Source organism: Triturus cristatus, chromosome 1_1 (genome assembly GCF_964204655.1).
Source record: "Triturus cristatus chromosome 1_1, aTriCri1.1, whole genome shotgun sequence".
Classification (NCBI taxonomy): domain Eukaryota; kingdom Metazoa; phylum Chordata; class Amphibia; order Caudata; family Salamandridae; genus Triturus; species Triturus cristatus.
Window position 1 is genome coordinate 541925847 of NC_140579.1, and position 12114 is coordinate 541937960.

Below are 12114 nucleotides of genomic sequence, written 5' to 3' on the forward strand. Positions count from 1 at the left end.
AAATTGCTGATAATAAGGTAGGTCTGTAAAAAATAATTTATATGGAGTTTGGTCTTTAGGGCAATATTATTTTAAGGTAACTCTTTAATACCATTGTGAAAAAGAGCAAACAGATTTATAAAATTGATCAAAGAGAAGCCACAAATATGTATTTAAGGAACAAAGAAAACAAGGTCTCCTTTAAAGTATACCACTTGTAAACCTCTGCAAGGCAAGAAATAGAGCAAACACTAGAGACTCTGACAAATATTGCTAGCAGAAGGGTTTCTATAGGTATAGATCTAGGCAGCTTTTCATGAGGGAGGCACCAAGGCACCGCCAAAAGACCAAAAAGCTGAACTAAACTTCAGAGGAGGATTTTGCTCTGGATGTGAATTTCTGCTCTCCATTGTAAAGATAAGACTGCCTGGACTGATGATGGCAAGGGTGCTTCTATTTTCAGGAAAGATTTTAGGAAAGATGTCAGCCTTACAACTTTCAAAGATTAATGCCAGTGGAACAGTGCCAATGTCCACAAATTGCAACTGTTTGGCATTTTTGCTCACTAACAGGTATTATAAAAAAAAAATGATGTTGACCTTAAAGTATCTTCGCCCTAAACCCTGAAAACTAACCAAAGACTTGAATGGAAATGTACTTTGGAACTCTGTTTTCTTGAAGAAACAGTCTTTCATCCAAGTTGATTGAGCTGATATTTGCTGCATAATTTCTGCAGATTAATGGAAAAATTGATATATTGACTGTAGATGCAGAAAGACTAAGGGCCACATGTGCTTAGGTTTCTTCCAGTCGTGAACCCATTTGCAACCGGAAAAATGCATTTTCCTATGTACCAAACTCCTTTTGTGATTCAGTAACCTCTTACCTAATCGCAAAATGGGTTATCGATTTCTTATTAGGAAGGAGCGTGTTAAGGGTATTCCTTCCTAATAGCAACTTGCAGGGCTATTTACAAATGTTTTGCGACTGAAATAGTGACAAACCTTCGCATTTTACGGCCTACTTCAAGTAGGTGGTAAACCATTCGCAAATGGGATGGTGTCTCCAGGGGACCCCTTCCCCTTTGTGAATGCATGCAAAAACTTTTTTTCAGAGCAGGTATTTGATCCATGGACCCCAGACCACTCTTAAACAAGCATTTGCAATGTAATAGGTCTCGCATTTGTGAGAGTTAAAGCTATTGGCATTGTAAATGGCAATGCCTTTTATTTATCTGATTTGATAATTGACACATGCATAAAAGGCATTGTCATTTACAATGCCATTAGCTCAAAGTCTTGTAAATGTGAGAACTATTTCATTTCAAAGAAGCGGCCACCATTGTCCTGGGCTGCTTGGAAAGTGAAAGCGGGCATGGCGAGCATGAATGCTGCAGGAAAGCAAGTCATGCCTGCAGTAGGAAAAACTCATTAAAGAAAATAGTGTTTAATGACTAAATATGACATACCTTATAAAGACAGAAGTAAAAGGGCCAGTCCTCATGGGACGTTACAAATGAAGACAAGGCGGTACTAAGGAGGGACTAACAAGCCTATTAACGAATCAGAAGTCAGCATTCACAAAGGACAGTGACACAAGGCAATGAAAAATATGAGTGGAGAGTGGGCGGAGCTTTAAGTCCATACTCGAATACAGCATGCCTCGCAGAACAGCGCATGCGCTATCCAGGCTCGACCTAAAAATGAAACTGAAACATTCCATTTTCTTTTTGAAAAACAGACCTGGTGGTCTGCTGTCCCCAGCAGGCCACCATCCTTCTGTTTTTAGCAATTCCCAATGGGTCACAAATTTCGACCTACCTCATGAAAATTAATGAGGTAGGTCAATTGCAATTCCATTTGGAATTGGAAAATGTGTCAAAGACAAATCAGTACATAGGTGTTTGCGATTTCCTGATAGCGAATAGCAAAAATGTGCTATTAGGAAATCACAAAATGAAATGTATGTACATGTGGCCCCAGACTCCTAGGTATGACTATTTGAAATGTAAATGGTGTTATTGTATTTTGTAAAACAAAAGTAAGACTTTGTAGGGAATCTGTATGGTGCTTTCAAAAAGCCGTAGCATGCTGTAGGACTGACTGATCAAGGAATTCCTAGTCACTGGACAGAGATATTTTTGTTAGTGGTGATTATTTGTTTTAAGGTTAAGGACCTGGAGACCTACAGTGGAATCTGAAATAATGTGGTTAATAGGAAGTCCCGCAAGTACTGAACAATTGAGAGCCCCTGACAAGCCAATAGGGATGGTGCAGTACCAATTACATTATCACATGGCCAATGACCTCTGGTCATATATATCTGCCTATTTTTCAGAGGCAACTGACCTGTGGGAAATCTTCCAGTTGCTCACCTCTGCATACAATCCATCTTTTGAATTGTTCTGTTTCATTCCATTCCCTAGTTCACATTCTATTGTTTCTCTATTCCCTCTAACTGACAAATGCTCTTTGTGTCGTTTTCTTTCTGTTCAGATTCTATTAACTCTCTCCCCCTGCTAAAGGACGTGTTCTAATATTTCTTGTGTTGTCTGTGTTTTTCTCTCCCCCAATCCTGCTAATCTCCTGTCTCTAGGTCGGACGACAGTGATTCCTCTTTCTCCGAGGTTCTGAGGTATTGCCTTTTCTGTATTTACGATTAGCCCTAGAATATCACCTACTGTGTGTATGTATGTATGTCTCTTTCTTTCTCTTTCCTGTTCTCATCCACCCACTGCTGCATGAAATCAGGCCATTCACTAAAAAGATGAGATCACTTAGTGAACAGCATGCAACATGTCGTTTGACCTCGTGCATTGTGATACAATGCTATTACTCAACCTCTTTATTTCTACTGCATGATTGCCTTAATATAACACCTTAAAATAAAAACTATTCAGCAATTTTGCTGATGTCTAGAACATCTCAATGTTACTTAATCATACGCATTCAATATTAATGAACATTGTATTAGAGCATATGTGAACATAACAAAAGTAGCATCAGCATGCACTCTGACCAAAATCTCACTGACTTCCATTTTCAATTGAGCCTCTCAACAAAGGTCTTTAGGACACAACTTGACAATATTAAAAACACACCCAAAAAGCTATTTAGACTCATAAAACTCCAAACAATTGGCAAATCTTCGGTAGACAGTGGAGCATTACCCAGCAGAAATGACTTCTCCACAAACTTCACTGAAAAGACTAAGATGATTGAAGCTGAATTGCAACTTGCCTCACAGAGACTACTAAGCCAGGTCCAGCCCAGTCTCCTTCCAGTACCGCACATTGTTAGTTCCCCTCTGATGGGTCATTCTACAAAATTCTACTTGGACTACCATCACATTTCCTGAAGTAGCAGAGTGTCTCCAAAACATTATTCTCAATCCAACCCTCCACCTACTTCAATAATCCTCTGCCCGCCAAGCTCATCAGAGTTTAGATTGTCTACACTTCCTCTCTTGTCTTAGATTGCCTACGCATTCCTCTCTCAGAGCCTGGTTCCTGATTGTTTAAAAATAGGTAAAGTTACCCATATCGTAAAAAAAAAACCTAATGCAGACGGGTCGAACCGCAACAATTTCCGTTTAATCACGAACATGCCAACTCTAGCAAAACTACTGGAGAATTGCATACACCTGTAATTATGCAACCACATTGAGCAGTTTCATCTCCCTGACCACTGCCAAATGGATTCAGATCAGGACACAGCACTGGAACTGCTCTAACACACATTTTAAATGATGCCCTGAGAATACTTGATTCAGAACTAATTGTGCCTCCTCATACTTCTTGATCTCTCCTCGGCATTCGATACAATCAAACATGATAGCCTGATTGACCTTCTGGAGTGAAGAATAGGGCCATCTGGTCCCGCATTGGACTGGTTTGCCTCTTTCCTACATAACCGAACACAAAGAATTAAAGTCAACCAAACCCTTTCAGATATTACTCTAGTCTCAATTGGAGTACCTCAAGGATCACTGCTCTCGCCCATTTTATTCAACTTATTCATGGAACCTCTCACTGAAATTCTGAAGCACTCAAACACTCAGTACCACATGTACACCGATGGTACACAACTGTACCTGAAAATTTCCTCTCTAGATTATAAAAAAAATTCAATTGCTTCCTACTGAAAACCCAACAATGGCTAACCCGTAATCACATTATGCTTAATTGCCTCAAAACTGAATTCATCTTGATTGCCTCTCACACACACACTGAATAGCTCAAACAACTTACAGCTATCAACTGTACCCCTCACGTCATTGATTCCACTAGATCACTAGGCATAACTCTGGAAAAATACCTCAATAAGTAAGACCATATCAGTGCAACCACAGTGGGAGCCAATTACCATCTGAACTTACTGAGGCCTTTTGGCCTCCTGATAACCTTCAGTTAGCAGTTCAAACCCTAGTCATTTCCTGATTAGACTATGGGAGTGCTACTCTGGCTTGCTTACCTAAAGCAAGGATAGCGTCGCTAAGGGCCACGCTGAACTTTACAGCTAGGCTTGTGACGGGATCCAGTAGATTGGACTACATTACTCCAGTTCTAAAACCGCTAAATTGGCTCCCATTGGAAGCAAAAATCCTGCAGAAGATACCCTGCATGACACCCAAGGGCCTGCACCATAACACTCCAATCTACTTGGCAAAGAAGCTCAAACTGTCTGGTGGTAGTGGCTCCCTAAGAAGTGCCAACTCCCTACTGTTGAAATCTCAGAAGTTCAACAAAAAGAAAACTTACAACTGCTTATTCTCCAGTCTATTCCCAAGGATTTGGAATGCACTGCATCCTGAAATTTTGTCTAACTTCTCAACTATCTCCTCTAAAAAAGTAGCAAAAATGCATCTGCTGAATAAATTACTTCAAGAGCTGGCCTGAAGCCACTCTGTTTTACTGCTTTCTGGGGCACATCCGGAGCTTACATTTGCTGATTGAGTGTTATATTGTATATGTTTTGATGATTAATTATTCCTTTCGAATTTCTTCCTTTTATGTATAACTGACCTGCTGTTTGTACACTAACAGGTTATGTTTGCGCCATATAAAACTAATGTGAGAAGTTGGCCTGGTGTATGATGCTCACTAGTTAAAGTGATCACCTTGTACCATGCCAAGCAACCCTTATGGTGTGGTTGTAAGTCAACCTTTTCGGACTAGCTGCCCTAGTGGTAGCGTAGGCTAAGCAGTCTTTGAGGCTAAACTCGTGAAGCGTGTTAAGCAAGCTGTTTTACCAATAGTAACCCCCTTTTATACCAATGAAAGGACACCACACAGATATATATTCAAAATATATATGTATTTATTTCTCAAAGTAACCCCTAGTCTCTTTATGAGCACAGGAGCACAAATCGTCAAACAAGATTATCACAGAATACACAGAAGTTGCACTTTATATGGATAGGCCCTGGTGGCCACTCGAACCATATACTAAAATAGTGGTATAAGTACCACGAACAGAAAAGGGAAAAGGCCTAGGGCCTCTAGAATCGCTGGGCCTACAAGGAGCTAACGTCAGTTAGTGACCAGGAGGTCCACGGGTGGCGTGTGCAGAGCAAATAGTCACACGCGTGCTCCCATAGGTTTCAATGGGTGCGTAAAAAGTACAAAGTTACTGCAAAGGAGATCTTCCGGGTTGACTAGGAACTTAAGATTTGGAACACAGGCACTAGAGATGTATTACTACACATGGGCACCGGAGTACCAGCTTTACCTCACCCACAGGAAGCGGGTGCATAGGCCTCGAAGTGCGTCGGGTTTCTTCTATCTGTTCCGTTGAGCCTGGGACAAAGATGCTGCAGGCGGTCGGTCGGGAAGAGATGCAGTGGATCCAAGAGTGGATCGGAGATGTTGAAGACCTGTAAGCAGAGGGGACAGTGTTCACAGTCACTAGCCAGTGACCAGCGTGGCACCAGGTGGGTACCAGGCGATGTCGGGTGCAAACAGGTGATGAGGGGTAGCTTGTCTCCGCAGCCACGTGGTCCCTGAAGGTCGACGACGTCCAGGAGTCGGCTCACGAGCTGTCCCACGCAGGCTCTCGCTGTCGGCGGTGTCGGCGACTTGATCGAAGCAAACAAGCCTTGGCAAAAGCAATTGTAGAAGGATTCGGAAATCAGCTGTTGGTTCTGACCAGCAAGGTCAGAGGGATTGCTCCTTTGGAGGGGAGCAAGGGCCAGTCTGGAGCAACCAGACCAGCGGTGTTTGTCGTAGATTTCGTCGCCAAGATGGCCACTAGCCAGCGGGCCAGCAACCGGTTAGGCGCGTCGAGTGGCAAAATGCAGAAGGGCCCCACGCAGATCGTGGAGATGCTGGAGGGCTCACCTTTGGTGCAGATGCTGCTCGAGGGTTGGGCTTCTCAGGACCCAAAGCACAACTTGGAGGGAGCCTCGGTTGTTGCACTTGTCAGCTTGTCGTAGTCGTTCCAAGATGGCTGGCTCCACGGGTCTCGGTGCCTCCACGGGTCTCTTCTTTGCAGGGACTGTGGATCGGGCGGTGAGAGGTCTGGAGGTCCAGGTCTTGTCAGTCTCTGGGCTCGGGCTCCGGCGGGAGGCGGCGGCAAAGCAGACGGTGATTCGCTGGATGGTGCTTGCGTTAGCAAGGTGGTCACTCCCTGACCACAGGGGAGATTTTCTTCAGTCTTCTGTGCAGCAGAATGTCGAAGTTCCCGTCTTCTTCTTAGTTTCAAGTTGATTCCAGGATGTCTGAAGTCTTAGGACACAGCTCCTACCTTTATTCGGATTCTAGGGGCCGGACTACCTGCTAGGTCCCTCCCTATGGGTGGGACCAGGAAGGGGGGTGGTTACACCCCCAATCCTTTGTCCAGCTCGCCCCAGGCCCGGGACTGGTGTGCCCCAGGACCGGTTTGAACTGGCCTATGCACCGAGGCTCCTTGTGAGCCACAGGCATGTCTGGTTTCTTTCAAGCCCTACCTGACCAATACACAAAATCCTGTCTGGGGTGGTGCATGCACCTCCCCTGGCAGGAAACCCTTTGTCCACACCTCCCAAGCTGGAAGGACTCCCAGCAGCAGGAGGGCAGACTTGTGTCTGTGGTGGCAGCATCCATTTTGTGGAGCTGAGGCTATGTCTGATTTTACCCGGGTTTCAGGTACTGTACATGTCGTGTCCCTCTAGAAGGGTGGAATGCTAACCCCGTCGCCAGAATTGGCGAGGGGTTAGTATTCCAATTCGTATGACACCTTACTCGACATGTTTTGATAAAGCCAAACCAAAGATAGCATTTAACCGCGAGGTTCATAATGCACTTAAGAGTATATGGTATGACGATATCTGGAAACAGTAGAAGGAAGTTGTTCCGACCACTGCAGACAGGCTCAGCTCATGCCAGAGCACCATCTCACATGGAACCAAGCACTCTGCCTTCAGGATTGTTAAGGCCTGCCATAGGAGTGACTTATAGGTTACCAGGTGTCCCATTTAAGGTTAGGTATAGGTATACTACACCTAAGTAAGAGGTGATTACACCAACTTACCCCAGCTGAGTGATCAGCCAGTTGTGTCAGATTGTTAGGCCAAGCCTGGGGTGGCATAATACATGCTGCAGCCCTTGGCAGGCCTGGGGTACACCAATGCCCTGGGTACCTAGTGTACACTGGTACAGGGGCTGACAGGGTGATCCACTTCCAATTGGTTATGCACCTAGGGTGCATAGTTTTAATTTAGTAGAGAGAACAGCAGGCTGGGGGTCTGATTGGCAGGCCCACAGCCTCAATATGTCAAAAACCAGTGAAGCAAAAAGCAAAAATTTGGGGTGACCATAGGATAGCAGACCCTACTCTCCTACACAACCCCCCCCCAAACGCTGGGACATTAAACTAGCCTTGACCAGTCTCGTCTTCATGTCCTAAGTGGAAGTACCTGGAGAGACCATCTGCATTCCCATGGTCAGTACCTGGCCGGTGCTCCACTGTAAAGTCCATCCCCTGTAGGGAAATGGACCACCTAAGCAGTTTGGGGTTTTCACCCTTCATCTGATTTAGCCACAAGAGGGGCTTATGGTCGGTCTGAATCTTGAAGTGAGTGCCAAACAAGTATGGCCTCAGCTTCTTCAGGGCCCACACCACAGCAAAGGCCTCCCTCTCAATAGCTGACCAATTCTTCTCTCTGGGGGTCAACCTTCTGCTAATAAAAGCAATGGGTTGGTCTTGACCATCTACATTAAGTTGTGACAGCACAGCTCCCACACCCAACTCAGAAGCATCTGTTTGGACAATAAACTCTTTGGAGTAGTCAGGACTTTTCAGGATAGGTGCAGAGCACATGGCCTCCTTCAGGTCATCAAATGCCTTTTGACAGCTTACTGTCCACTGAACCTTTTTGGGCATCTTCTTGGATGTCAGATCATTAAGAGGAGTCACAATGGACCCATAGTTCTTAACAAACTTCCTGTAATACCCAGTCAAGCCCAAGAAAGCTCGAACTTGAGTCTGGGTGGTTGGAGGGGACCAATCCTTGATGGACTGTATCTTACTCTCCAGTGGTTGAACTTGGCCCCCACCTACAAGGTGGCCCAAATACACAACCTTACTCTGCCCTATCTGGCACTTAGTAGCCTTGATAGTGAGGCCTGCCCTTTGCAGAGCCTCAAGAGCCTTCTTCAGGTGGATCAGGTGATCCTCCCAGGTGGAACTAAAGACAGCAATGTCATCAAGATATGCTGCGCAAAAGTCATCCAACCCAGTAAGGACTTGGTTCACCAGCCTTTGGAAGGTGGCAGGTGCATTCTTCAGACCAAAGGGCATCACCACAAACTGATAATGCCCACCTGGGGTTGAGAATGCTGTTTTGGCCTTAGACTCCTCAGCTAACCTGATTTGCCAATAGCCAGCTGTCAAGTCAAATGTGCTCAAAAACTTTGCAGAAGCTAGTTTGTCTATGAGCTCATCTGCCCTTGGAATAGGGTGTGCATCTGTCCTGGTGACAGCATTGAGTCCTCTGTAGTCCACACAGAACCTCATCTCTCTCTTGCCATCTTTGGTGTGAGGTTTGGGGACCAGAACCACTGGGCTAGCCCAGGGGCTCTCTGAGGGTTCAATGACACCTAATTCCAGCATTTTATGTACCTCAGCCTTTATACAGTCCCTGACGTGGTCAGGTTGTCTGTAAAGTTTGTTCTTTACAGGCAGACTGTCACCAGTGTCCACAACATGGGTACACCAGTCAGTTTGACTAGGTATCAAGGAAAACATATGTGAAAATGATTGTAGAACCTGTCTACATTCAGTCTGCTGATGGGCAGTGAGGTTGCCTCCAAGGGTCACTCCTTCAACTGAGCCATCTTCAGGGTTCTGAGACAACAGGTCTGGGAGAGGGTCACTCTCTTCCTCCTGTCCCTCATCTGTAGCCATGAGCAAGCCCATGTCTGCCCTGTCAACATATGCTTTAAGCCTGTTAACATGGAGTACCCTGTGGGGACTCCTGGGAGTTCCTAGGTCCACCAAGTAGGTGACCTCTCCCTTCTTTTCCAGGATTGTATGGGGTCCAGACCATTTGTCTTGGAGTGCTGCTGGGGCCACTGGCTCCAACACCCATACCTTCTGTCCTGGCTGATACTCAACCAAGACAGCCTTTTGGTCATGCCAAGCTTTCTGTAAGGCCTGGCTTGCCTCAAGGTTTTTAGATGCCTTCTCCATATACTCAGCCATCCTGGAGCGGAGACCAAGTACATAGTCCACTATGTCTAGCTTAGGCTTTTTGAGAGGTAACTCCCATCCTTCCTTCACCAAACACAGTGGGCCTCTCACAGGGTGCCCAAACAACAATTCAAAGGGGCTGTAGCCAACTCCTTTTTGTGGGACCTCTCTGTAAGCAAACAGAAGGCAGGGTAGAAGGATATCCCATCTTCGCCTGAGCTTTTCAGGTAATCCTTTGATCATACCCTTTAGGGTCTTGTTGAATCTCTCAACAAGCCCATTGCATTGTGGGTGATAAGGGGTGGTGAACTTGTAGTTGACACCACATTCCTTCCACATAGCTGTCAAGTATCCTGACATAAAGTTGGTACCTCTGTCAGATACTACCTCCTTAGGAAACCCCACTCTGGAGAATACTCCCAGCAGGGCCCTGGCCACAACAGGTGCTGTAGTGGTCCTAAGGGGAATTGCCTCTGGATACCTGGTGGCATGATCCACTACCACCAGTATAAATCTGTGCCCAGATGCAGTGGGAGGATCCATGGGACCCACTATGTCTATTCCCACTCTTTCAAAGGGGACCCCCACCACAGGTAGTGGTATTAGGGGGGCCTTTGTTGTGCCACCTGATTTGCCACTGGCTTGGCAGGTAACACAGGAGCGACAAAACTCCTTTGTATCTTCATTCATATGAGGCCAGTGAAAGTGAGGGACAAGCCTGTCCCAAGTCTTGTTCTGGCCTAAGTGTCCTGCTAAAGGAATGTCATGGGCCAAGGTAAGAAGGAAGCCCCTAAATTGCAGAGGTATGACCAACCTCCTGGTTGCACCAGGCTTGGGGTCTCTAGCCTCTGAATAAAGGAGCCCTTCATCCCAATACACTTTATGGGTACCTTGAGCATTCCCAGCAGCCTCAGCAGCAGCCAGCTGTCTGAGGGGTTCAAGAGAGGGACAGGATAACTGAGCCTGCCTCAAGTCAGCCCTTGAAGGTCCCCCTGTCCCCAGAAACTCAACCTGATCAGGTTCAAGCTCTTCAGGGACAGTTCCTTCAGGGTCCTCTAGATCAGCTTCCTGGGAAGGCTGATCATCACTCTGAGGCAGGGGGGAAGGCACAGCCTTGACCCTCCTGTTCTTCTTCTTGGTAGGTGCTTGGTCCATTGTTCCAGGATCCAAGACCTGAGGTTCAGTGAGGCACTTTTTGGCCTGTGACCTGGTCACAGCAAGGACATGTGATGATATACCTAACATCTCTGCATGAGTCCTGTACTCCACTTCTGACCATAGAGAACTCTCTAGGTCATTGCCCAACAAACATTCTACTGGGAGGTCTGCACTAACCACAACCCTTTTGAGGCCAGTTACCCCTCCCCATGAGAAGTTAACAACTGCCACACTGTGTGAAGTAGTGGCATTGCTGGCATTGGTCACCAGGTAGTTCTCACCTGGTATGTACTGTCCAGGGTCCACAAAGCCTGGTGTCACCATAGTGACACTGGCACATGTGTCCCTGTAGGCTTGAGCCACTTTGTCATTAATTAAAGGAGTCTGTCTGTACTTGCCCAGGTTACTGGGGCTCACAGTCAGGGACAAATCAATGTCCCCATCACAGATCAAGACTGCCTGTGTAAGGGTTCTGTCTAAGTCAGAATCTCCTTCAGTTCCCATAGTGATTCCCACTACACCCTTTGTCTGGGGACCAACACTGCTAACAGTAGTACTGGGAGCAGGTGCCTTAGGGGCAACAGTGTTGGGGGCTCCACCCTTTTTGCAATCACTAGTCCAGTGAGTTGTATTTTTACAATGATTGCACCAGGGTTTCTTCTGACCTTCTTTCTTCTTCTTGGACTGTTGGGACCCACCCTCCTTAGCAGTAGTTTGGGGCCCTGTTGAAGACTTCTGGTCTTTAGGTTTCTGATCTCCACCCTTTTGGTCTGTTTTCTTCTGATCACCCCCTTGGCCCTGGTTCTGGTTCTTTTGCTTAACCCTGGTTCTGACCCATTTGTCTGCCTTCTTTCCCAATTCTTGGGGAGAGGTCAGATCAGAGTCAACCAAGTGTTGATGCAGTTGCTGGTTTTGACAGTTATTTAAAATCTGTTCTCTCATCATCAAATTATACAATCCTGTAAAATCAGATACCTTACTTCCCAGCAACCAACCCTCCAAAGCCTTAGTGGCACATTCAATGTATTCAGACCAGTCCCGAGTCTGTGTCTTTTGGGTGTCTCTGAACATTAACCTGTACTGTTCAGTGGTTAAGCCTAACCCATCAACTAGAACACTCTTCAGGACTCTGTAGTTTCTGACATCCTCTTCTCTAACAGTGAGGAGTCTGTCTCTGCCTCTTCCCTCAAAGGAGAGCCAGAGGATTGCTGCCCACTGATCTTCAGGAACCTGCTGTACTTTGCAGGCTCTCTCAAGAGCAGTTATCCACTTGTGGATGTCATCCCCACTTTTGTAGGGGGGCACAACC

At 46.0% G+C, this 12114-nt stretch overlaps 1 protein-coding gene across 3 annotated transcripts in view; it reads left to right on the forward strand.

Moving 5' to 3' along the window:
* Positions 1-12114, forward strand: part of KIF21B (kinesin family member 21B) — a 1294294-nt gene that overhangs the window by 952803 nt on the left and 329377 nt on the right. For all 3 annotated transcript variants that reach the window (XM_085643177.1, XM_085643182.1, XM_085643184.1), the window contains one exon: positions 2575-2613. In XM_085643177.1, coding sequence (XP_085499303.1) covers positions 2575-2613 — 39 coding nt within the window. The remainder of the gene's footprint in view (positions 1-2574; positions 2614-12114) is intronic.